This window comes from Notechis scutatus, chromosome 12 (assembly GCF_049901735.1).
Source record: "Notechis scutatus isolate UNSWTSFEM ecotype Mainland chromosome 12, rNotScu1.2, whole genome shotgun sequence".
NCBI lineage: Eukaryota > Metazoa > Chordata > Lepidosauria > Squamata > Elapidae > Notechis > Notechis scutatus.
In genome coordinates, this window is record NC_142020.1 from 15,599,754 (window position 1) to 15,625,736 (window position 25,983).

Sequence of the window (25,983 nt, forward strand, 5' to 3'; positions counted from 1 at the left end):
TTATTATTGTTCTTTGGATTTTAATATCCTCTAAATGAATTACAGTAGAGCCAGGTAGTTAGTCGACAGTTAAACGCAATTAATTTATTTTCCATTTTAATTTTAATTTTGTGTGTGTGTGTGCCTTTGTAGAAGGCAGATGATTCTTTCTGATTTCTCTCCTGGATAGATTCTTCTGCCACCTATTCCAGCCGTTCCCCTCACCCAAAAAAAAAAAAAAAAATCCAAAGGAGATTTTTGTTTATAGTGAAGGAAGGGGAAAAAAAACCCTCAAAATCAGGACTTGAAAGCCAGATCGTTGTACTAAGCGAGAGACTCTTTTGAATCTAGAAGATTGACAAGGTGGGGGAGGGGTGGCCTTTCTGCTTCTTTTCTTTTCTTCGTTTCCTCCTCAACTGTTCCGTGAATTGTACAATGCCAGTCGAAGAGAAGCAGTACATTTCTTCAAACAATGCTTGCCTCAATTCCATTTGTAACGGAATTGGAGGGAGGAAATGTAATTGTGTGTTAAACATGGAGCAGCCATACATGAAAATAAGAAGGCGCTGTGACTGACTCCGAACCCAACTGCTCCCAACTAGATACTGGAGGCCTATTTGGAAGTGGAATGATTCTCAGTGTGTGCCTCTGCATTATGAGTTAATAAATATAGATCCCGACGTCAGAAACCGGCCCATTTATTTGCCTTGTTTTTACTTTGCCTAGTCAGACAGAAGTTGGCAGGCTGCGGGTGAAAAGAGCAGCGATAATAGCTTGAAACTTTTGCCAGATGTTGACAGGTCTGTTTTCAGTAAAGAGGAGAGAGAGAGAGAGATAGATGCAGTAGATAGGCAGACAAACAGAGAGATGATGGATGGAGGGATGGATGAATAGATGGATGGTAGGAGGGAGGGAAGGAAAGAGAAGATAGGTGATAGATAGATAGATAGATAGATAGATAGATAGATAGATAGATAGATAGATAGATAGACAGACAGATAGATGAGAGAGAGAATGAGGGAGGGAGGGAGGGAGGGGGATAGAGAGAGAGTGAGAGAGAGAGAGAATAGGCAAACAGACATGTTAGGGTGAAAGGATTGGAAAGGAAGGGAAGCAATGCTATTAACCAAGCCTAACCCTGCTTAGCTATTTGTCAATCAGTCCAGGTGAGTTAGGTGCTGCCCCCTAGCTGGACATCCCTTGTGTTAGGCAAAGCCATCTCTGGACAGTCGAAACATGTCAACCCATTGGAAATTCTCATGTACACTGCAGAACACATGATTTCAAAGCAAGGTCATCACAATAGGCAGATATTCAGCCAGATTTACTCAGAATCACTGCGGTGGCTTTGTGAGAACGAAAAGTGTGTGTGCGTGCGTGTGTGTTCTTTTCAAAAGATTTTTTTAGAAAAACAGCAACTGTAAACAGGGGTGAGATTCAAAATTTTTAACAACCGGTTCTTTGGGCGTGGCTTAGTTGGTGGGCGTGGCTTGGTGGTAATGTGACTGGCTGGGCGTGGCCAACTCAACATCACTCACATTGAGGCATGCATCTCCTCACCTGGCCTCTCATGACTGTGGGGATGCTGCAACAGTCGTAAGTGTGAAAATGGTCACAAGTCACTTTTTTCAGTGCCATTGTAACTTTGAATGGTCACTCCACACAAGCAAAGTACCAGCAAAGGAGGGGAAACAAAACTTCAGAGAAGTTCCTGAGACAGGAAGTCTAGTCCTGCCAGGAATGTAATAAGGGTTAACGGAGAGGCAGTTTCTGTAAGCAACACCAGAATGTTTCCTTCCTGCCTTCCTTACAGGATTAGCCCAGTAATTTCTTCTAACAGCTGGTTCTCCGAACTGCTTAGAATGTTAACAACCGGTTCTAGCGAATAGGTGCGAACCTCTAGAATCCCACCCCTGCCTAGAGTCCATAAGGATGGAGGCGGTAGATTGTAGGCAGAAAATAAATAATCATGTTAAAATCGAGGCTCATTTCAAGATCTTGGAGGTTAACAACGATGGTGTTGTAGGCCGCTCAAAAAGTTTCTTAACAGTGAGACGGGTGGCATATAAATTTAATATATTAATAAATAATAACCCTGGCTTTAAATCATTCTGCCCTTCCTCCCTTTTTTTCTCACATCGTCCCAGGACAGCAAATCTCTCCCTTCCTTGTTCCTTCCCTCTAATTTCACAGCGAGGTGATCTGAGGTTTTTCCCCCTAAAGCCCCGTGCACCGCCGACTCCCCCCCTCCCCCAGACCAGCCAAGAAGAGCGAAATTATCCAAAACCCAAACCCCGCAATGGATGGAAGGTAGCCTTGGCCTCAGCCAGCCGTGAAATCCCCCTCCTTCCTCCCCCCAGAAACTCCGAACAGTTAGATGCAAAAGATTTAAGGGGGGGGAGCACCAGCAAAGTTTTCGGAGGGGACAGGTAGGTTGCCTTCCAGCGGTCTTGGCAGCGCGCAGCACCCTGGAAAAGAACCCGCGAAAGGAGCTTTTAGAATTCAGCGAAAATTGAATTTCCCCGGAACTGCCGGAATTTAACGTTTTCTAAACAAGTGATCGGGCTCCACACACACACACACACACACACACACACACACACAATCCCTGGGTCTATCTCTGCAACTAGGAAAAATAAAACTCGAGAGGAGTAGGGAGGGGGGAAGAAAGACAACAAGGAGGCGCTGTTTTCCCCGGCCGAAAGCGCTCTCCAATGCGTAATTACGCACGGCTATGGCGAGGTTCCGCCATCTCCGCCCGGACCCTGACCGTGCCGGGGTCCACAGCGGCGCCGCCCCTCGGCTCGGCCCGCAACATCTGGGAACATCGTTAAGAATCGCCTCAGCAGCTCAGGAAGTCTTCACACTTCACGTTTCATTAATCGCGGGGCACCTCGGATTCCTTGGGAAAGGGAGAGAAAGGGAGGCGGGCGAGGGGGAGGCGCGAGGTTGGCAGCGGCTGCGCTTTGGCGAGGCAGAGTGCACGGCCAACACGGCGGGGCCACTTCGAGCTGGCCGCCCCTCCGTTGAAAAGTCCCGGGCCGGTTACCCGCTCCAGAAAGAATGGGGACGAGGAGGGGAGGAGAAGGTTTGGGGCAGTAAATCAAAGGCACCGATGAGCAGGTCTCGGGCTGAAAGAGGCATTAAGTCCCCGGCAAGGCTCTTTCCTGGTGCGGGGGACGGGACGGCTCTCCGCGAAAGTCACTTGACCTGTCCAGACCTTCGGATTATTTGGGTCCTGGAGGACGTTGGGTCTTCTGGAGCAGGGGTCTCCAACCTTGCCAACTTTAAGCCTGGAAGACTTCAACTCCCAGAATTCCCCAGCCAGCTTTGCCAAGGTTGGAGACCCCTGTTCTGGAGTCATTTCGGTTCTCTCTCTCTTCTCCCCCACCCCCACCCCAGGAATTTTTAAAATTTATCCGTGGAGAAACCAACAGAGGGGAGATAAGGTCGAGGCAAGCTTGTGAGAGGAAGGGGAAAGGGGTGGGGACAGACAACCTGTGTCTGGGCGAAAACAAATTGGGGTGGCAGATTTGGGGTCCCAGGAGAGTTTGAGAGCCTAAAAACGGGGGGCATAAGCGCACCAACGTGCCTACCATCCCTGTCCTATTGTTTCTTTTATTTTTCTTATATGTATTCATGTATTCATAACCATGTTTACACTTATACCGTCCCTGTCCTATTGTTTCTTTTATTTTTCTTATATGTATTCATGTATTCATAACTATGTTTTTACTTATCCCTATTATCTTGTAAGCAATTGACAAACCAAATAAAATAAAATAAAAATAAAAAAATAAATTCAACTTCCCAGCATCCGGCAGAGGAGGAGGGGCGTTTTTATTTACACATTAATGCGTTTTCCACCTTTTATGAGTTTACTAGCTGGATACCCCTGCTTTGCTACAAAACTATGGGGTCGGGCTCAGTTTTTTGGGAGGAAAATAAGGGGGGGGAGGAATTCTGCCTCTGCCTACCAGCATTCATCTGGCTAGTGTCCTGTCAGTGTGTGAGAAAGTTGAGGGTTGTTTGGAAACTGAAGCAGTATTTGCTGTGTGAGCAAGAAGGAGACAGTAAGGAACCTGGGCATGGCTTAGCTCAACTGTTCTGTACTAAAGCTGCTTTGTGCTGTGAAACTGAAACTCCTCTCCTCGGCTTGTGTTTTGCATTTGGAACAGATTTCTTTTCAGGTGGGGAGGGGGAGTAGGACTCCTGAGCATCAGAGCTTGTTAATAATAATATTAATATAAGAAATACTAATAGCTCTGATGGTCATTTGGAAAAATCCTTTCTTAGTGAGCACCTAGAAGCCAAGAGGAACATACGGGCTAAATTTCAAGTTTATAGGCTTTACGGTTCTAGAGATTTTGTGAGGATGCATGAGTGGTATTTTGCTTTTATATATATATAAAAATAAGTAATTCAAGGCGACAGACATATACAATGCATCTCCCTTCTCCTATTTTCCCCACAACAACAACCCTCTGAGGTTGGGCTGAGAGAGAGGGACTGGTTCAAAGTCCCATCCAGTCCTTAGTGCAATTTTCTGAATGTCTGCCAGGATAATCTTTTAAGGCCTCTGATTTTTATAATGACACCCTGCAAAAGCAGGAACCATCCAGTAATTCTGCAATTGAGATGCTGTTGCATTTTTATTTATTTATTAAATTGCTATGCTGTCCATCTCCCCCCTGTAAGGCGACTCTGGGCTGCTTCCTACACAATTCCTTCTTTCTGCACCTGGAAGGGTTAAAAAAGGATCTGTTAGCCAGGATCATCCTGGTTAAGATTATTTCAAGGTCTGTTGCAGCCCCCAAACCTGGCCCGGTTTAATCGACCAACTCACTTTGAAGACATAATGTATTTATTATTAAGAACTGCACAAGCCACTAAGGTTTCCCTTGGGTTTGGAGTAGGCTTCAGGCCCTGGGATTCCCAAAGGATGGAGGAGTTAAGGGCCAGGTTGGCTGGGAATTTGGGGCTTTGGAGTACCCCAGGTTGGGAAAGTCTGTCTGATTAAATGCAGGTGCTTCCTTGTGCTGTTTACTAATATAATCTATTATTCCGTTGTTTGGGGGGCTATTAAACATTAGAAGTATTAAACATTAAGATGTTGATGTTTCAAACATCAACCAGAGGATTGTCATTATTGGGCTGATTAAAAGCAGAATCGAGGAAATAAATACGGGGCTTCTCTGGGCTTCCAACAGCTGTTTCAATGTGCTCAGGAAACATGGCTGGCTGGCTGAGCCATTGAACAAAATCTGCATCAGCAAATGTTCAATATCAGGACAGAGCAGTAAATGGTTAGCGATTTGTGTGTGAGAGGTGGGTGGTTCCAAAATATGATAAATAAATAAAACTTTAATTGTGCTTTTCTTGACTTTTGAGGGCCAGAAAAGGAGGCTTACGGCATGCAGGACTGCAGAGTGCACACAGGAGGGCAAAAAAGTCAAGACGGTGGCCACCACTGTTGTGATCTCGTCCTTGTTTTAAATAGGTGTCCTGAGACACAACACACATGAAAGAAGAAGGCCAGACTATTGTGGCTGCCATTGTGATCAGCAAATCAAGGTAAGTTCCACACTTTGTGGCTGGAACTGGCGCTCAATTATCCTGGCCCAAAGTCCATCTCCATAATATCTCCTGAAACCACATCTTTTAAGAAAGACTCCCTCAATAAATTCACCCCTGGGCAGACACTAATTAAAAGGAACTAACTCTTCAGTGTCAGACATAGTTCAATAAAGGAGAATCTTTGTAGCTCAGGGTTGAAATGAGGGCTCCGTGATACTCTCTGAGCTGGTGGTTTTCTTGCAGACGTTTCATGGCCCAGCTAGGTAACATCATCAGTGCTAGAAGGGAGTTGAGTTTGCAGAAAAGAGGAGGAGGAGGGGGAGGAGGGGGAGGAGGAGTGGGGTCCTTGGTGCTCTCTGAGCTTGTTAGTTTTCTTGCAGACGTTTCATGACCCAGCTAGGTAACATCATCAGTGCTCTAGAGATAGTCCATTCTTGATCCCCCAAACTATGATGTAAGAGTGACATCATAATTGAGGCTTTCTTTCTGTCTTTCCTTTCTTCCTTCCTTCTTTCTTTCCTTCTCTCTCTTCCTTTCTCTTTCCTTTTTTCTTCTTCCTTTCTTCCTCCATCTCTCTCTCTCTCACTTATTTTTTCTTTCTTTCCTTCTGTCCTCCCTTCTTTCCTGCATATATACTCCTTTCTTCCTTCCCTTCCTCCTTTCTTTCTTTCTTTCTTTCTTTCTTTCTTTCTTTCTTTCTTTCTTTCTTTCTTTCTTTCTTTCTTTCTTTCTTTCTTTCTTTCTTTCTTTCTTTCTTTCTTTCTTTCTTTCTTTCCCATTGGGGGAAAAACTACTCATCCTGTTTTAAATAATGCGCTTATAACATTCCCAATATTGTCTTTATGTCTGAAGGGGACGGTTAAGAATATGACCATTACAATTGTTTCTACTTAAATTTATTGGAGGGGCAGCGTTCGTTATGTTCCATCTGCGTGTCAGATTTCTCTCTCTTCCACCCCCCCAATCCATCCCTTAAATATTTTAAAAGGCCTTCCTCCTCTGTACTTAACAATGAACAAAATTAAAAAGAAACAGTGAAAAATATTTGAAAATGAAGTGCGCTCCATATAATAAATTTGAAATGAACAGAAACTGCCAGATTGAAAGCAATATCGGTGCCAGCCTAAGGGCATTAATAAAGACCAGGCATGGTTGGGACTTGGGTGGGGGGCTTTAAGTGATGGGGGCAGTGTTGGTGACGGTGGGGGGTGGTGAAGAGAGACTGGTGTGTTTTTTTTTTCTATTAAAATTTGAAACTGCTTTTCAATATTAAAAGGGTAGGTGATGAATTTTCAGTGTTATGCAGACAGGGTCAGAGAGCAATTTCATCTCTCCTCTCCTCTCTCTCTCTCTCTCTCTCTCTCTCTCTCTGGTCAGCATTCTGTCGATAATTAATCAAAAGCGGTGTTTCTTAATGAAACACTTTTCAAAAGGTGATAATGAGAGGGAAATGGAAGGGGGCTGCCGAGAGCCCGTATTGGGAGCAGTGAAGAACCGGCGGGGAATGGGTGGCAGGAGCAGAGATGGAAGGAGGAGGGGAAGGGAGGGTCAGGAAAGGAAAGGAAAGAAGAAAAGGGGGAGGGGCGAGAGAGAGGGAGGGGAGAGGACCTGAAGGAGGACCGCAGAGGGATGCTTGGAGCCCTGGCTTTTCCCAGGAATTCCCTGACACTCCTTGGCAAAATACTGTATAAACTAGCTGCTTGGGTTTCCCCCCATCTGTAAGTGTGTAAGTGTAGACACACATGACACACACATACAACACCTGTACAGGCAGTCTTCCATGACTGACAACATTTTCATTTAGTGACCGTTCAAAATTACAACGGCATTAGGAAAAATGACATTTGACCATTTTCCACCCTTAGTGTCATAGCCCCTGTTGGAGTTTGACTCCAGGGAGAGATGGAACAGCTGACAGGGAGTGGGAGTGTGGCTCCAGTGGCTGTGGAGGAAACTGGGGAAGGGCACAGTCCGGCTGGGCATTCAGAGGAAGACCCAGGGCCACCCCCTCTTCATCCTAGGGCATGCGGGGAGGAACGGAGAAGGGAGCAACATGAGTTGCATGGTTAACAGGGGAGGAAAGGGCCCTGATCCCCTTCATTGGCTGCAGCTGGGAAGACTGTTTAAAAGGGCGAGGCTGCGCGTGGCAAAGTAGCTGGAAGCAAAGCATGAAATTATTCTGGTTTATCAAGTCTTATCTGAGTTCTGGCATCCTCCCAAGTGTGTGTGTTTTGTTATCTTTTGAAGTGTGCCATTCCTTATCCTGCCCTGTCTCGTTAATTGCTGCAGTGTGGTTTGTGTTGGCTTTTATTTATAATTTGTATGTACTTTGAGTTCGGACAGAATTTCTTCCCTTTGAAAATTGTTCTCGGGAGAGTTTTTTTCTCTAGCTGATGATAACTGGACATTGGGGGCCAAGTTGGAGGAATTCAAGGGACTTGACCTACTTTTGGGACTTGGTTGCTTTTGTGCCACGCCCCTTTGGGTCATCACAGTTATGACCTTTCCAGCGTCCTCATGATCGCGCGATCAAAATTCAGGTGCTCAGCCCCTGGTTCATACTTACCACCTTTGCCATGTCCCCGGGATCCCATGACCCCCTCACCCACCCACCCTTTTGCCACCGGCAAAGTCAACGGAGAAGCCAGGTTCGCTGAACGACCAGGTTATTAACTTATCAACAGGAGCCATTCGCTTAACAACGGAGGCAAGACAAGTCATAAAAGGGGGCAAAACGTCTCCCTTAGCAACATACATTTGGGGCTCCATTGTGGTTGTGAGTCAAGGACTGCCTGCAATTAATTCAATGTTTAGACTAGATGCAGGTGAGGTGGATGAGTGGCGTGGAGGCCTAGAGGTGGAGTTATCCTAGGTAGACGCAGATATTTCTCTCTCTGGGCAGGATGAGAATATATCAGCTGCATATAACTCAACATTGGTGACAGGAAGGGCATCCGGCCAATGAACGCTCCTCTCCATCCAGCTTCCCAGACTCCACCCCACAAGGCATTATGGAGTCGTTAAAAGGAAGATGATGATGATGATGATGTAGGTGGGATGGATCCGGATGCTTTCCTGGGGTCTGAGAGTCATAGCGGATAAGGAAGACAGGAAGTGGGTATTAAAAGGATGGTGTGAACTTGTCATTGTAGTCTAATAAGGAGTTGATAATAATGGTAATAATATAATATGCATAGTTGATTTATATAATATGAAGCTTAATTTAAGCTAGAAGATAAGGACTGTTGAGAGATATGTACTAACCAGCAGCACACTGTATATAATGGAAAGATGTTTTATTTGATGTTTTATGTTTGTATTTGTCAATGTTTGTTCTCAAATAAATAAATAAAAATTAAAAAAAAACTTCAGAAAGGGAGGGAAGGAATACCAATAGTCCTCCACTTACAGCCATTTGAAGTTAGGACGAGGCTGAAAAAAGGGACTTATGCCACATTTACAATCAAGGCAGCCTCCCTGCGGGGGAGGAGCACTTGACAATCACAACATATGTGTGGCTGTCACGGTGTCCCACAATCATAGTTTAGTTTAGTTTAGTTTATGGTCATTATACCTCATACAATGAAATTAAATACCATCTTCAGTGTACAATTTATGACTATAAAAATAAAACACAAACACACATCCTCCACATTCTATACATTGAATTGAAATCTCCTGATATTGCATTAATGTTACACTATACAGTAGAATTCAGTAGAGTTGCTGCCCTGGGATAGAATGTGAGGGCCATTTGAGACCTTCCTACATGCCAGGTCAATGGGGGAAGTTGGATTTGCTTAAGGACCATGTGATTCACTTACTGACCATACCCAAAAAAAGTCATTAAAAATCAGCCGTGACTCATTGAATGACCGCATTGCTTAGCAACTGAAGTTCCCTCCAAATGGGGCGGGGTCATAATTTGAGGACCACGATGGGGCAAAGAATAATATAACACAGCAGTCTTCCTCTAGGAGTGATCTTTGGCAGAAGAGAGGGACCCTTGCTGTAATTCAATCCTGGTTACCAACCAGTCGGTAGAAAATTCAGCGTTTTAGAGTTAAGAAAAATAAGATTTCTTGGCCCAGATTCAACAGTGCCTGGATCTGGGGCTCTGTGCTTTATCCCTCCTGGCTGGAAAACTATGATTTATAGCTTGGTCGGTTGTGCAAATGCAGCCAGTTGTGGCTTGATCAGTAAATAACGATTAAGTCAAATATGTCTTAGTCACATACCTTCTGCGCACCACGTGAATTTCCCCAGACCAAAACAATTGGGGAAACGATCATCCTGCATAATATAGAGAGGATTAATACAGGCCACCCCTGATTTTGTTTATAAACTGAGATTCCGGGGTAGACTGCTGCTATACATGGAGGTCTTATTTTAATAGGGTGGACCGGGATTAATTTAGGGCTGGCAGAGGGTTTCCTTGGGTTTAATTAAAAAGTGGGGCGGGGGGGTTGCATTCATCCCTGGAGAAGCTGCAGGGAAGAATTCTTCCTTGTTTACTTCTGCCTGTTTGCTAGAAGAAGAAAAAAATATATTTTTTAAAAAATAATTGTTAAGAGGTTGAAGAGTAAATGAAATTAATGAAGAAAATTAACAGCAATTAGTGCCGTTCTGGGCATTTGAAGAGGTTTTTTTTCCCCCTATGCAGGAGAGACTATCTACTGACAATTAAAAATGATACTTTACACATAAACAAAGGAAATTAGGCTGCAGGATGATATTAAACAGTCCAAAATTAACAGGGAAAAATGTAATAAGTGGGGGGATTAAAGAGAAATCTGGCATTAATGCATGGTTACGGATACAGAACCCCTGTCGAAGCGAGCGAGGAGTAAGCTGAGCCTTTAATTAATATTTGGCTTTGCATTCCGAATGTAGGTTGATGTAATTACGCCATAAACAGGCAACAATCATTTGTTCAAATAACCTGCAAGTGAGATTTGAACTCAGAAAAGCAAAAAGAAGAAGAAAAAGAAAAGGAGGGGATAATCGTAGCAGGGTTTTTATTATTGTTATTTTTATTTTTCCTGAAGTGGAGCCCTTTCCCCCTTTAAAAAAAAAAAACAACGGAATAAATGTCCTTTTTCCGGAGAGACTCGAGCGCGCCCAGATGCGCGCAAAGCAAGCACACGCTCCCGCTATTAACATCCCTTAATCCCAGGGTGAATGACAACCCACGGCCGTTTCCCCCAATTTTGTGCGCGACTGTGTTTTAAAGAGGCTGGGATAAGTGGGGGGGGGAGGGCGGAGGGGGGGGCATTTCCACCCCCCACCCCCCCAAACGCTGCAAACTTTCAGATAAAGCTCGAACGGCGGGAGGTTGTTGAAAAGATTGGATGGCTGATAGTTATTGAAAAGTCCGCAAATCGGATTTTGAAATCGGGCGCTCCTGCGCTTTTTAATAGAATTCCAGATAATCTTTTATCGCGACAAGACACCCATAGAATTATTTAAACAGATCAGGGCTTGCTCCAAGAGGAAATTTCAATTATTCCGAGGCGGTGATAAATGGGTGTTGTGAAGGCCCCTATTTAGTCTAGTTCATTAATTCAAATTTAGTTTCCTTCCTTCCTTCCTTCCTTCCTTCCTTCCTTCCTTCCTTCCTTCCTTCCTTCCTTCCTTCCTTCCTTCCTTCCTTCCTTCCTCCCTTCCTCTTTCCTTTCCTCCCTCCCTCCCTTCCCTGTCACTTTCACTATTATTTCCCCTATTTTTGGAAAGGTTGGGTGGTTGATCAAAGGCCATAATCGGAAGGCATTAAAAAAGGAAAAGTTTGCGATCTAAAAGGGAACCAAACAACCGACAAGCTCGGAGCCGATAGAGAAGCGGAAAGCCAAGGAAATTCAAAAGAAGAACTTTATTTGATGTTTGGATTAAATTAAATGTAGTTGATAAGTTTCGAAAGGAGGGTCGGGCATCTTTTGTTGCAGTATTTCTTTCCAGGCGGGTTTGGTGCGCTTTCCTCCTCTTCTCCCCCACCCCAATTTAAAAGGGAACAGCAGGTGAGCGGGAAGGGGGCAGCCTGGCCAGATCTGTCAGCTTCAAGCCGGCGAAAAGGAACCGGATTAGCCCCCTCGGAGGAGAGAGGCGATATTTTGAATTATCCTCACACATTTCGGTGGCGAAGGAGCTAAAGCCGCGGAAGGGTGCCAGGGAGGGAGAGAGGCGTGATGCAACTGCTGAGGTGGGGGTGGGGGCTTTTGCCTCCCCCCCCCTGCCCTCGCGAGGCTCCCCAGGAGACAGAACCGAGCAGGGCTGCCTCGCACCCCGAAGGCCGAAGGTCTAAAGCTGGAAACGGGGCGATCATGAGAAGCGATTGGACAGTGGTTGGGTCTGGAAATGCCTCTCCCTCTTCTGCCTCTCCTTCCTTCCTTTCTTCCTTCCTTCCTTCCTTCCTTCCTTCCTTCCTTCCTTCCTTCCTTCCTTCCTTCCTTCCTTCCTTCCTTCCTTCCTTCCTTCTTTCCTTCCTTCCTTCCCTCCTTCCTTCTTTCCTTCCTTCCTTCTTTCCTTCCTTCTTTCCTTCATTCCTTCATTCCTTCTTTCCTTCCTTCCTTCCTGGTTCTTGAAGAGAGAAAGGATGAGAAGCCGGCAAGCAAACGACCATCCGGAGCTTCCCCGGACTAAACCTGAAACACACGTGTGGATGTGCAGACTCTGGAGTCTCCTTCCTAAATGTCCCTTAGGCCAAATCCAGAGCCCCTTCCTTCCTTCCTTCCTTCCTCCCTCCCTTCTCTTCCCGTTTCACACTCTCCTTCTTTCCATTTCGTCTTTATCCTCCCTCCTTCCCCTTTTCCTTCCTTCCTCTTTCACACTCCTCCCTTCATCTCTCTCATTTCTTCTTTCTCCTCCCTCTCTCCTTCCTTCTCTTTCCTCTCTCCCTTCTTTCCTTCCTTCCCCTTGTCCTCCATTCAGGGTTTCTTGGTCGTCCCTCCCCAATGTCCTCCTTGACTTTTCCAAACAATCCCATGCCATTTCCCCACCACCCCAAAATCCCACCGGGACAAAGTTCCCAGGTGAAAGGAGGACCCTTCTCTTCCCATTTCCTGGACGGACAAGGCGAGGCTCTGCCCGGGTCCAAGGGGCTCAACAAGGCTGTCTTGATGCCCCTTTGGGAGCCACTCTCCCTCCCCCCCACCCGGGTCCTAATTTCGTAAGGGGTCGCTGCCCCCAACTCCTTCCTAGTCCACCATGAGCCCCCAACCACAGCCCAGAAATCGGAGCCTAAGGGGGCAAAGATGGGGTTCGTTGAACCCCCACTTGACTGTTAAATTCCTCTTTCTAGAAAACAACTGCCAGATGCAAACAATTGGGGACCCCCAAAAAAACCCCCTTCTTCTTTGACACCCAGAGGCAAAGACCTACCGCGACCCTGGTTGCTTTGTTTGCCCTCCGGTGGCGGGGGGGAGCTGCAGGGGGCTGCAGTATATTTAATAAACAGTTACAAAACCGGTCTTTAATATTTCAAGCTTCACGCTGAAAATAAAAGGGGGGTGGGTGCAGGGCGCCCTCTGGAGTTCAGGCATTCCCCCCTGTTATTTTTTTGTCCTGGGCGACCATCTCTGAACTACCCAAAAAGCAGCCCTGGCGAGGATTCACTGAGGCGTTTTCTGAACTGGGAAAATCCGATTCTAGAAATGTTCGGTTTTATTTTGGGGAGGGGCAAATGGGCTGCCCCATTTTCTAGCTGCTTCCCTAGTTCGCCCAACAAGTCTGGGAAATCTAAATAAACCAACAAATAAATAAATAAATCACTCTTCACAAATAGTGGGGGGGGGCGGTTTTTTTGGAGGAAGGGATGGCAAGTTCCAGAAAGTTTTTTTTTCCCCTTTCTTTCTTTCTTTCTTTCTTTCTTTCTTTCTTTCTTTCTTTCTTTCTTTCTTTCTTTCTTTCTTTATTTCTCTCTCTCTCTCTCTCTCTCTCCCCTCTCTCTCCTTTTATTATTTATTATTGTGAAAAGTGGTAAACATTTCCCCTGTTTGACGGCGTAATTGTGTAAATCTTATTAGCCATATGCATATATTTACTGTGGTGCTAGCCAGTGTTAAATGGATTTTAAATTATATAATTACTGACAGCTCTCTCGTCCTAAATGGATATTTGAGGGTGGGGGCCACGGTGAAAAGGGTCTCCACAGCGCCACAGTGTCTCTTTCTACCGAAAACTCTGCTTTCCTCTTTCTTTTCTTTGAAATATTGGGAAAGGGGTTTGTAGGAGAGAGGCCCCTGCGTCTTCCCTCTGGAGAAAAAGTTATTGAAATCCAAGGAAGGAAAAGAAAGAGAGGAAAGTAAGTAAAAAAGAGAGAGGAAGGAAACTGAGGGAGGCAGGGAAGGAAGGAAGGAAGGAAGGAAGGAAGGAAGGAAGGAAGGAAGGAAGGAAGGAAGGAAGGAAGGAAGGAAGGAAGGAAGGGTCAAAACCTCCCTTCTTCCCATCCTAATTTCCTCTTTCCAATTCTCCCCTTCTTTATATCTTCCTTTCTTTTTCCACGCACGCCAGGAAGGAAGAGAAGGAAGGAGAAAGGGCAGGAATGAAAGGAACAGCTTCACCGCCTGGCTCAATTTATTCGCGTGCCCAGCGCTGGCTTATAATCTTTGTTTAATGTTGCATTTCTGAGCTAAGAAGCCCTGTATCAGCGGTTAGATATTTAGTTGTATATAATTTACACCCTGATCGTGAATCGATCCGACACCTCTGGATGGAGTCTCTCTCATTTTTCACGCTCCTTCCGAGGTGCTGAAATAATATCTTCTCATTAGGAGGCTGCGAAGCCCGGCTAATTTATCCAAACTGTCAGTGCCTTGTAGAACCTCAGGTTAAAAATAAATCAGCAAAGAAACCGCCCCATCACTTCTCTCCAGCCCGTTCCTGTTTCCCTGACTTCTCCCCAGCCACCTCCACCGCCCCCCAAAGGACCACACTACCCATGTGGCGCTCCCAAACCCACCCAGGGAACCGACTCAACCTCAACATCCAGCTCCCTTCCTTCTTTAGACTAAGGACTTGGGGGGGGGGCTCCCTGCCAGTGTGGGAAAGAGAGGAATTTCCCCACTGCTGGGGGGCCGGGGGGGGGGGGCGGCACGGGTCAGTGGCCACCTTGTCCACAGGTTCGGCCAGAGCCATTGAGGGAGCACTAGATCATCGGCCCTAAAATACGTTTTTTCCCCCCAAAGTTACGAGGGGAAGCCATGCTACTTCCAAAGATCGCTGGTCAATTTCAAAAGCTTTGTCAAGGCCAGCTAGTCAATTTCACCTCCTAAGAAACCGGCTTTGGGCTCCAGTGGACGAATCAAGAGAGTTTAAAACTCAAAACCAGGAAGGAAACAGAACCCCAACGCACCCACCGCCTTTTCCCTTGTGCCTGAACTCACACGACTCGCCCCCTAGCAACCAAGACAGCAACGACCCCTCTGGTTACCCTTCCTGCTCACCCCCAAAAGAGGGGAAGAAGAAGCAGAAGGAGGAGGGGGGGAGAAAAAGAGGGGGGGCTAGAGAGGGATCCCACCTCGAGGCCCAAGCACCCAATTTCCAAAGCCATTAATTTGCTTTGGGTAGTTTATTCGTGAAGAGCTTTCGCCTGGCAAACGAGGCTCTTGAAAATTACGTCGATAATTAATTGTGCAAATTTGTTTCTATTAAATAAAAATAACACGTATTGAAGAACTCAATTAGCATTAATTAAGCTTGATATCCTAATTTGGAAGTTGTGTAATAGAAAACAAGCCTTTTAGGAAGAAGGGGGGGTCCCCCCTTTTTCTCCCCAAGCCCTGGCAGCTTCCCCCTCCCTTCCCCCTCCCTCTCCCCTCCCTCTGCCCCCCCCCTTCCCTTCTCTGCTTGCTGGAGAAGGAGCGAAGGCGGCCTCGGCTGCCTTCGGCTTGGCGTCCCTTCCTCCGCGCCCCCCCCCCTCCCGCCCCCTTCTTCCTCCCCTCCTCTCTCCTTGGAGAATTGGAAATGAGAGATGGAGACGGGGAAATCAGGAGGTGCTAAATTAGCTGACTGATCCGCGCTTATTGCCGCATACACATCCCCCCATTATAGAAGCTTTCGGCAGCCTTCTCTTAATATTCCAGGCATGGAGACCAGTCTAGATAGCAGATTTATCAAATGGGAAAATGAATGTATGATGATCAGTTAAATTGAAAATCAGCCCCTGCATGACAGGCCGACCTGACACCTCCGTAATTAGAAAGAAAAATGATAGCGTCCGATGCATAATAGAGCAAAAACAATTTACACTCCCCCATAATGATCCGGCGTTCAAATTGAAAATTTCTCCTGGTAGAAATTGAATTCATAAAGTGTGATTCATGGCGGACGCATCTCCTAGAGGCTGCCTGGAACCAGATCGATTGATAGTTTGTCTAGAATCACACAGGCTCCTGCTCCGGGGTTGGGGTTTTTTTTTTTTTTTTCCGAGGGGGAAGAGTGGGGAGGGGGAGAGGGGAGGGAGGGAGGGGGAAAAGGCCCCCTCTAAACTGCTTAAGTAAATCAGTAATTTCACCTTAAGGACACGAATGTGCGAGCAGCGATACTCCAACATTCAAACGCAGATCCATTATACATGAGTTCCACACACACCCTCGCTTTTTTTCCTGCCCCCTCCCGGAGCCTTCCCCCCCCACCCCATCCGGCCGGCCTGCCTGCCTGCCTGCCTGGCCGCGGCTCCCACCACCCAAATGAACAGTCCGCAAATTGCAGGAAGGAGCCGATTTATCGCGGCGAGACAAACCTTAGATAAAATAACCAACATTTTTATGCGCAATTTTCTGCTACACTTTCTCAAGTTAAATGACATTTTAAATACAGTTGGACGATTGGGCGGGGGGGCACGGCACGGCGAGGGGGAAGAGGAGGAGGAGGAGGGTCGGGCGAGGGTCGGCAGGAAAACCTGATTTGACAGGAGGCAGATTGTGGGGGTAGGGTGGGGGACACGAAGAGCCACCTCCTGCCATACCCAGATTGGTGGGGCGAAGAAGTTCCAAATTGTGTTTTTTTGGGGGGGAACTTAAGGATGTGCGTGTGGGGGGGTCTCCCCTTGTTTTCAGTGCGCTTAGAGCGCGGGATTCATTCTCTAGCGTGGGGTAAGTGAAAGAAGAAATAAATGAAGAATTTATCACAGAATCGGGAGTGATTCGAGGCTGGGGGTGACCTCGGGCGACTCTTCAGCAACTCCTTCGCAGTTCCTTCCATTTTTACCTTCTTCTTTTTTTTTTTTTTTAACGCTCCGCAACTTTATCCAGAAGTTGTCCTTCCGAGTTTGCCATCTGTTCCTTTCTCTATTTCCCTTTAAGCAAAAGAGGGGTTGTTTTTTTTCCCCATTTCGCCTTTCCCCCTTCCAGCTCCTTACCTCTCTCATCCCCTCCAACTTTCTTGCTTTTGATCTAATTATTCACTGCCCCCCCCATAAGCCCGTCTCCTAGAGAGCAAATATCAGAGTCACTGAGCGAAAATTATGTAAATATTATTAAAGGGACTCAGGCTTAGAAATTCATTTGCTTCGACAGAGGGCAGAAAAAACGGGGCGCGGGGAGGGGGGCGAAGAAAGAAAGAAAGAAAGAAAGAAAGAAAGAAAGAAAGAAAGAAAGAAAGAAAGAAAGAAAGAAAGAAAGAAAGAAAGAAAGAAAGAAAGAAAGAAAGAAAGAGAAAACCGTTCCAGTCCTTCTGATTATTTTCAATTTATTTGCAAATAAAGGCCTGATGACCAGAAGGGATCAGAGATATTTAACGAGGCTGTAAACATAATTCCACTGCGCACAGACTCACCAGAATTAATGGTTTTAATAATTGGCAAGACAATTTCAGGGGAATTGCTTGGAGTTTTAAGCACCCTGCAAATTTCAAGAGACGGGCGGGAGAGATAGATAGATTGATTTTAAAAAGATTGTTGGGTTGAAGGCTGCGGTGGCAGGTTTTTGTGTGAGGGGTGTGTGTGTGTGTGTGTTTACTCTTATTATTATTATTTTTAGACCCAGCCAAGTTTGCTAATATATCTTTGGTGCAGCTGTCTTCCAACCCCCAAAGGTTCCCCAAGGACCCCCAACCCTATTAGAACAAATGCGTTCGCCTTTTGTATAAAGAGAGAGAGAGAGAGAGAAAAGGGGGCGAACATTTGCGGCGCCTGTCCTATTACGCACGACATATGATCAATAGGCTGATAACGCCACAACATCAATATAAGCGACAGAACAATGAAACATATCATTGGACATCTATCTTAATATAGCTAGCTACAAGAGGGCTGACAAAGGGGGGAGGAGGGAGAAGAAAAGAGAGAAGCTCAGCCCGGGAGGGGGCCGGTGCCAGCCCCCTCATGAAAATTCCGGCCCACGTCTTCCCATCTCCGCTCCAATATGCGCGCCCACCTCCCTCAGCTACCGAGGCTATTATTTTCCAATTTCAATTTGACACCCCAGCCTTTCATGCTAATTCTATTATTGTAGGAAGTTTATGTGATTTCATATCACTAGAAATCGGTAATGTATAATAACCCTTTGGGCGAGAAAAGCGAATCCCCGCAGCCGCCAACGGGAAAATAATTACTTTCATATCAAAACGCACCAGGAGCTGGCCTGGTCCTTACAGCCTGAAGCTGCTAACCTCGTGTGGGGAGGGGTTGGTGGGGTGTGGGGGCGGGGAGGGGGAGGAGGGGGTGAGAAAGGAGGTTAGGGGGAGTGACGGTGAGTCTGGAAAAAAAAAATACGGAAAGCGGTGGCCTTGGCGGAATATATTTGTTAAGCAATGAACCCGCGGAGGGCAGAGCTAGAAACAAGCGTTAAAAGGTAGTTTTTAAAAAATAATAACGTTTTTTATTTATTTAAACAAACCCCTCGCTCCTTTTTGAAGCTACTCTTTCAAATCCAATCCAAAACGACCCCTCTCCATTTTAACCAGGAGGTTATTGGGGGTATTTTTATTTTTATTTTCTTTCTTTTTTTTTAAAGCGAAGACGAAGAAAAATGCCAGGTCTGATTTTTAAACAGATTTTTATTTATCAAAAAAAAAGTGTGTAATTTTTTTCTTTTTTTTTTTTACATATATAAATATCTTTAAACATTTTTGCAATTTACAAGGTTTGAGGAGTCGCTGTTGTGTCTGGTTGGTTGAGGGGGATTTTTTTTTTTTAAACCAAAGCAAAACAAAAACAAAACAATTTGCATTCAGGTCAAGTCCAGCTTCGGGCCAAAGAAAAATACCCTCCCCACACACCCCCTGCCGCTCGGAGCTTCTTTTGGGAAGGAAACCAAAGAGAATAAAATTAAATTATATTTAAAAAATTATCCTTCTCCCCCGCCCCCCCTTTAAAAATAATATACCGGTCACCTGATTTGAAGAGGGCAAAGTTTGAACCTGGGAAGGTTTTGGGGGGAGGGAGGCGAGAAAAAGAATGGAAAAATAGAGGTCGCGAACTGGGGGCGGGGGGGGGCAGGGGGCGGGGGGGGGAATGGAGAGAATCTAAGAGGAAAAACTTTGGGAATGTGAGAAGTTTCGACTGATCCATAGCCCCCACCCCCGCCCCCGCCCGCAAGGAATCTAGCAGATAAAGATGCCCGACTGGCCCCTCCCGCCCTCCCCTCCTAGTCCATATCCACCTCCTCACAGTCTAAACTGTTGGTCTCCGTCGCACAGTCTCTCTCCGTCGTGCGGCAATCCGGATTGCCTTTGGCGTGGCCGGCCTCCTTGGGGGGCGACTTGGGGGGCGACGACGAGCCGCCGCTCCCCTCCCCTGGGAAGCCGAGTCGCCGCCGTAGGGCGCGGGGGAGGCGGCCGAGGAGGAGCAGGGGGCGGCCAGCGGCGAGGCCAAGACCTTCCTGGCCAGGAGGCGCCGCCGTCGCCCGGCGTGGAGATGGCGGCCGTGCTGCTACTCTTGGGGGGCGCGGGGTCCGGGCTGGGGTTGGCGGCGGGGAGCGGGGAGCCTCGCTGGGGGCCTCCTGGGCCGGGTTGCTCTTCAGGGCGGCCTGGGGCACGATGAAGCCCAGCGGCTGCGTGATGGGGTAGAGCAAGAAGTGGCCCTTGCCGATCAGGGTGCGCGCCGCAGGGGCGCAGGGAGCCAGGGCGGGCGAGAAGTCCAGCGCCGCTTTCCGCCGAGGCGGGGAGTCCGACAAAAGGCTCTCCACGCTGAAGGGGTTGAGCTTGGGGTAGCCGCCGGGCAGGGCAGGGGGCCCCGCGCACTCCGATCCTGACGGGCCCCCCGGGTGGTCCTTGGCGGCGCAGCGGCCCGGGTAGAAAGCCGAGGCGGCGGCCGGGTCGCACCCGCCGGGCAAGGGCGCGTGGTGGTGGCCGCTGCTCGAGGGCGTCTTGCAGCTGTCGGGCGGGTCCGGGGAGAGGCCGCCCCCGCCGCCGCCGCCCCCGCCGCCGCCGCCCCCGCCGCCTCCCCCGCCGTCGCTGTCGGAGCTCTGCGTGCTGCTGTTGACCGAGAGGCCGCTGGGCGAGTGGAGGCCGCGGGCCTGGCCTTTCAGCAGCTTCTTCTCGTGCTTGCGCTTCTTCTTCTCCATCTTCTCCAGCTCCTTGCGCGCGATCTCCTCCGGATCCATGGGCTCCCCGCTGCAGGTGGTGGGGTGCGAGTTGTGGGCCGGCCGGCCGGGACCCTTTTTAGTGTTTTCTTTCTTGCGCCACTTGGCCCGGCGGTTTTGGAACCAGACCTACACACCGGAGAAGGAGGAGAAGGAGAAGCTGTTAGCCGCCGGGGTCCCTCTCCCCCACCCCACCTGGAGGCCGGGGGGGGGGGAGAGACACCCAGGTCGGCCCCTCCGCGCGTGGGGCTCGGCAGTAATGGAGGAAGCAGGCGAACCGCTAAAAAACAGGGAATTAGTCCTCAGAATATGTGGCGGTTTGCGCGCCGCCTTTTGACGGATATTTAAAAGAAAGCAGGGGAAAGGGGGTCTTAGGTTTTGTTTTTTGCTTTTTTTAGAGACCGGGGGAGCTTCTACCCCAGGCAGAAAAGTCCGCAAAGGCTGAGGAAGGAAGGCGAGGAGTTGAAAAGCGTAAGAAAAGAAAGCCAGGAGATTCGCATCAAAATATCAAGAGGCTTTTTTGCCCCCTCCGCTCCCCTGGTCCTTTCTTCCCAGTCCACGAGGAGGGGGGGTGAGGGGAGTTTTGGGGAACAGGGTTTCTGCTTCTCCACGCACCCCCCACCCCCACGACTGCTTGCATACAGCCCACGCCGCATCCTTTGCCCAGCGTCCTTTCTTTGCCATTCCCCCAAGGAAGGGTTTGGGCCTGAGGAGCGATCCTATGCGTTCCCTGTTTCTACAACGGCTGGGGTGGGGGGCGGGTTATATCTTAGTTTTTGGTTTTGGTTTTGTTTCTAATGAAAGGTCGCTGCCACAAGAGGGTGAGAGGCAGAAATTGCGCGGAAGGGATGGGAGGAAATCAGGAGTGGAGAACTTTGTAGTAAGAAAAATCCGCACGCAACCCACCTTCTCCCTTGCGGAGCGGATAGCGGAGAAGGGTGGGGAGGCGGGGCGGGTTTCACCACAAAGGACCGAGAGTTTGAGGGTCTCTAACACTTGACAAATTTAGGGAAGCGTGGAAGAGGAAAACCTTGGAGGAGAATCGGTCTACCTCGGTAGGAGCGTATCTCGCTGGGGGTTTCGCAGCGGGAATCGAGGCCACCCGGCCTTTTCGCTGCAGCTCCAAGGCCGCCGCCGCCGCCGCTGTCGCCTCCTGGCTAGGATTTGTTGGGGGGGTGGAATTGGGGAAAGAAAAACTCTGACCCCCGTCGAAGATCAAGGCTTAACGGCCCCTCCCCGAAAAAAAAACAAAAGCCAACGTCTCGAAGGAACTGGCCATATTTAGCAGCCCTCTCCCACTATTTTAATCCCAATTTTAAACCTTAATGAGATGGGAGAGAAAACGCGGAGACAACACAATTTGTAGCCTGGGGGGCTGGGGGGGGGGGCGACGAGGAGTAACCAGCTATCTTTGAGGGGGAAAATTGGGGGGGGAGAGAGAAACGGATCTCAGAAGGGAGGTTTGGGGCATCCATGATTTGACATTAGCTCTTCAACCAAAGAATCTCCTCTGAAAAATGTCCGCGGTTTTTTTTTAAATCACATATTATTTTTTCTAAATCGTAACCACAATAAAAACAACCCTCCTAATCGGTCTTTCCGTCGCTCATTCCTATTGCAAACCTCAACGGAGAAAACTTTTAAAAAAAATTAAATAAGCACGTTGAGGGGGGAAAAGAACAACAATCTAAGACTCGTTCATTTAAACAGTTTTCCAAACCAAATGGCGATTTAAACGGGAGAATTATGACCGTTGTTGCCTTATTTTATTATTTGTTTTAAGGAAAGGGGCGAGAGGGTTTCTTGAATAGCCAGTTTTATTTCAGATTGTGTTTTTTTTGTTTTAGCCGTCCCCAAGGTAAAATCGGCTGGGCTGGGAGGTGATTGCCATTCCTGTTATTTTTCTGTTTTGTTTTTTAGCTGCCTCGGTGTGAGCTTCCTCCAGCCCTTGTCAGGCAGAATTACTAATTATCGTATTAGAGGGGAAATCAAGGATCTTGACTTCAGTCAAAACCCTTGAACAGATTGGATAAAAGGATTTCAAAATAGAAGAGGTCAAAAGGAGGCAAGGAGGGAGGGAGGGCAGAAGTATTTTGTAAATACACTTTTTAGGCCAGGCCTGTGCTTAGATTAATCGGAACCTTTACTCGTGGGAGAAGGCAAAGCATTGGGAAATGTTTCGTTGCCTTTTTGAATGTTATTTTATGCATCTTCCGAAAGGCGCGTGAGAGGCATTTCAGGGCGATATCGCCTCGATAGAGATATCTTTCTGATTTTAAACTTGGAATTTCATTCCAGGGGCCTTTGGGGGATCTTAGCTTTGGGGGGGTTTGGTGGTGGTGGGAGATCCTGGAGGGGCTTTGCCAAGCTGAGAGAGCTCACCCCTCCCTCCTCCAGCCTTCCAAATTCAAACCTTGGGTTCTTGAACCCAATTAATTGGCCCCTTTGAAGCTCGAGTGGGGTGGAGTATTAAAAGCAGGCGCGTGTGCGGGTGGGTGGATAAGTAAGGAGAAAGGGCCGAGGGATGGAATGGAGTCACAGGGAGGGAGGGAGGGATTTAAAAGCATTCCAGGATTTACCACGCCATTCTTGCAGCCCCCACCCCATCCGATCGCGCCCCCACCCCGCCACAAATGCAAAACGCCACGTTGATCATATAGGACTTTTGCAAAAATTTAAAGCCGATTCGTTTGATGCAAATAGTGCCTTACTTTTTTCAGAGGGGGGGGGGAGGAGAGGAAATAAGCGGAAAAATAACCCCAAGAATTGCAAATTTGCCCCCTCCCTGAAGGAAGAAGCGCGGACAGCGCAATTGCGCTGGCCTTGAGAAGGGAATGCGGAGCCGGAGAAACGGCTGAGCGACCCCAGCTTCTCCACCTCGGCTAAGGCCTGACTCGGCGGCTGTGGCCCAAGACGGAGGAGAGGCAGGCCTGCTTAGGTCCCAGCCCTGGGCAGCGAGGAAGGGGCAAGCGGCACCCCCCCGTTTACCTGCACTCGCGACTCCACCAGATCCAGCCGCAAGGCGAGGGCTTCCCGCATAAAGACGTCGGGATAATGGCTTTCGTTAAAGGCCTTCTCCAGCTCTTCCAGCTGCCAACCCGTGAAATTCGTCCGGGTCCTTCGTCTCTTGCACCCGGGACTTTCCTTGTCCGGATCCACCGAGTCTGGGGAGGGAAAGCAGAAAGGGAGCTAAAGGAAACGAAGCTGAACCCGTCCCGTCCCGTCCCGTCCCCAAACACACACACACACACACACACGCAGCCCCGTAGGCATCTCCTTAGAAGCGTTTCCAGGCAAGGATATCTTCAAAACGTCCAGTCATGGGGGAAACGTAATTTTTTTTTAGATCCCAAGCCTGGTGCAACCCTCATCTGCCCCACATCTACGTCTTTTTCCCCCGTTTTATTTATTTTATTTTAGAACATTTATATTGCCACCTATTCGCCCAGGACGACCCAAGGCGGCTTACACCATTTGCTCCTAAAAGCGCCCTTCTTTGGAAACCAAAGCGGCTGTTTAAAAATAGATTATTCAAAGAAGTGGAAGGGGGGGGGGGCGGGAATGGGAATAATGGGGAATTTCTAAAAGGGATTTCGCTCTGGCGTTTTGTTTTTGTTTTGTTTATTTTCTCTCCTTAGAGTTTAGCCCTCACTTGAAAGCTCAGTTATTGGGGAGGGGGTCTAGGACGCGCGTGTTTAAATTGGCACGTGCCTCTTTGCCTCGCCCTTTTCCCCCCTCCCCCCTCCCCAGATAAAGTTCAAGAAAGCGCCTTTGCCTAAATCGAAGTTTAACAATAGATTTGGGGGGGGGGGGTCTGAAGAAGCCTGACATCAAAAGGCTATTTTCTGCGCAGGATTGCAGGCTTGAAAGAAAAAAAAAGAAATGAAGGCACTAGGCAGCCAGATTTAAGATTCCTGAACTTCAGATAGATCTACCGATGCCCGTTTGTCAGAGAATAGTAATAATTAATCATAAGTGGGCAAAAATGCCAGATCCTGCCATGATATCTGTAGCCCCATCAAACATCCAGATCTTCCTATCCCAGCTCCTTGGAATGGAAAGGACTAGACAGGTAGACAAAAATGCCAAACCCAGCCTGAACATCTGGCTGACCGTGATTATTGTTATTATTGTTATTGTTATTATTATTATTATTATTATTATTATTATTATTATTATTATTATTATTATTATTATTATTATTATTATTATTATTATTATAGGACACCTTACTTGCAACTAGCTATACTCAGAGTTTATTATAACAGCTCCTTGGTTAGGAGTTGAACTGTTATGTCCTACCAATCCCAGATTCTGAATTGAAGATTAAATAATAATAATAATAATAATAATAATAATAATAATAATAATAATAATAATAATAATAATAATAATAATAATAATAATAACAACCTTAATAGCTCTTAGGTCCTCTTGGTTAGGACTTGTTAAGTTTTTACCTGTCCCAGACTGTGAATCGAATTGAAGATTAAATCTTTAATCATATAATAATTCCTCTGCAAAAACCTTTTCTCGCAGAGGCTTTGGGGGGTGTCTCTATAAAGCTTTCCCACTTCCAAAGGCCTCGTCGCCATTGCCCCCCCCACACACACACACAGTTGTCTGTTTAGAGAGGGAGCCTCCTCCCCCCAGGATCCCAGGACTCGGTTGAGGGGTCGCGTGGGAACCAGAATCCCTGCCTCTGTTCTTTCCTCCTGCGTGGTGGGTCTCCAAACAAACGCCCCCCCCACCTTTGAAGTCGTTGTTGTGTTAGCAAGGCTCCCTCAACGCATCTCCTGCCGTTACACACGACCCCCTCCAAACCCACCAGACACACTTCAAAGATGCTCAGGGATGGTGAATCTCCCAGCTTCTCCCCACCCGAAGAGATTCCGGGGGAAAAGAGATTCCGTGGGACTCTCGCAGGAGCGACCTTGCCTGGACCAGGTGGAGAGGACCTTCCTTATTCCTCTCTCTCTCTCCCCCCATCCTCCAATCACGACCCCTCCCCAAGGACCCCTTTCCCTGCCCGGCCCAACTTCCAGGCTTTCTCAGAGGGAGCGTTTCTGCACCGAAGAAGCCCGAATGCCGGTCGGGGGGGTGTTGGTTGGGGAGTGTAGGATGTGTGTGTGAGGGGGAGGCCGGACTGCAAAGCCCGGCCAACAAAGGCCGCTCTCTAAACCCCCTCCCCAGTTCCCGTTCAGACAAGCCGAGGGCTGAAATCCCGGGTTAGTGGACCGTAGCCCCAACCCCCCCCTCAAAAGCAGCTGTCAAGTGCACCCCCACCCCGTTGCCTCCATCCTCATCCTCCTCCCCAGGTTGCGAAGCTTGTCCCCCACCCCTAGCCATCCCTCGGCTTCGCCCTAGGCCAGGGAGGCGGATAGCGGGCGGCGGCTCGACTTACCGGCCAGCTTGAAGGGCTGAGCATCCCCGCCGACGCCGCAGCCGGAGGGGAGGAGCGGGTTGGGGTTGACCACCGAGGCGGCGGCGGCGGCGGCGGCGGCGGCGGCGGCGCAGGAGCCGTTGAGTAATCCGTCGATGGAGAAGGGCACCGAGGCGGCGGCGGCGGCGGCGGCGGCGGCCTGGAGCTGGTGGCCGGCCAGCTCGTAGACGTGGGGGCCCGATGGGGTAGGGGAAGCCCACCATGCCGCCAAACTGGGCATGGGGGTGCTCGAGGAGGCGGCTGTCCATGCTGGAGCGGGGCCCGCGGGCGCTCAGCGCAGCTGCTGCCGCCACCGCCGCCGGAGGAGCGCGGGGTGGCGGCGGCGAGGCGGTGGCGCAAGCCGGGCCGCCCGGGCGTTTTAACTTTAGCACCGGCAGGCTTCCTCATCATTAGGCTCAGGCCCGGGGAATTTGGGACCAATAAGAAGCAGGCATCGGGGATGACGTCAGAGGCGGGCCGGGCGGGCGG

The 25,983-nt window shown here is 48.4% G+C and overlaps 1 protein-coding gene across 1 annotated transcript; it reads right to left on the minus strand.

Annotated features, from left to right (window-relative positions):
- Positions 1-19,136: 19,136 nt before the first annotated feature.
- Positions 19,137-25,836, minus strand: UNCX (UNC homeobox). Its single transcript, XM_087942348.1, is given in 4 exon segments — positions 19,137-20,201; positions 23,061-23,236; positions 25,477-25,691; positions 25,693-25,836. Coding segments are annotated over 4 exon segments (1,527 nt in total). The 5' UTR covers positions 25,764-25,836.
- Positions 25,837-25,983: the final 147 nt, after the last annotated feature.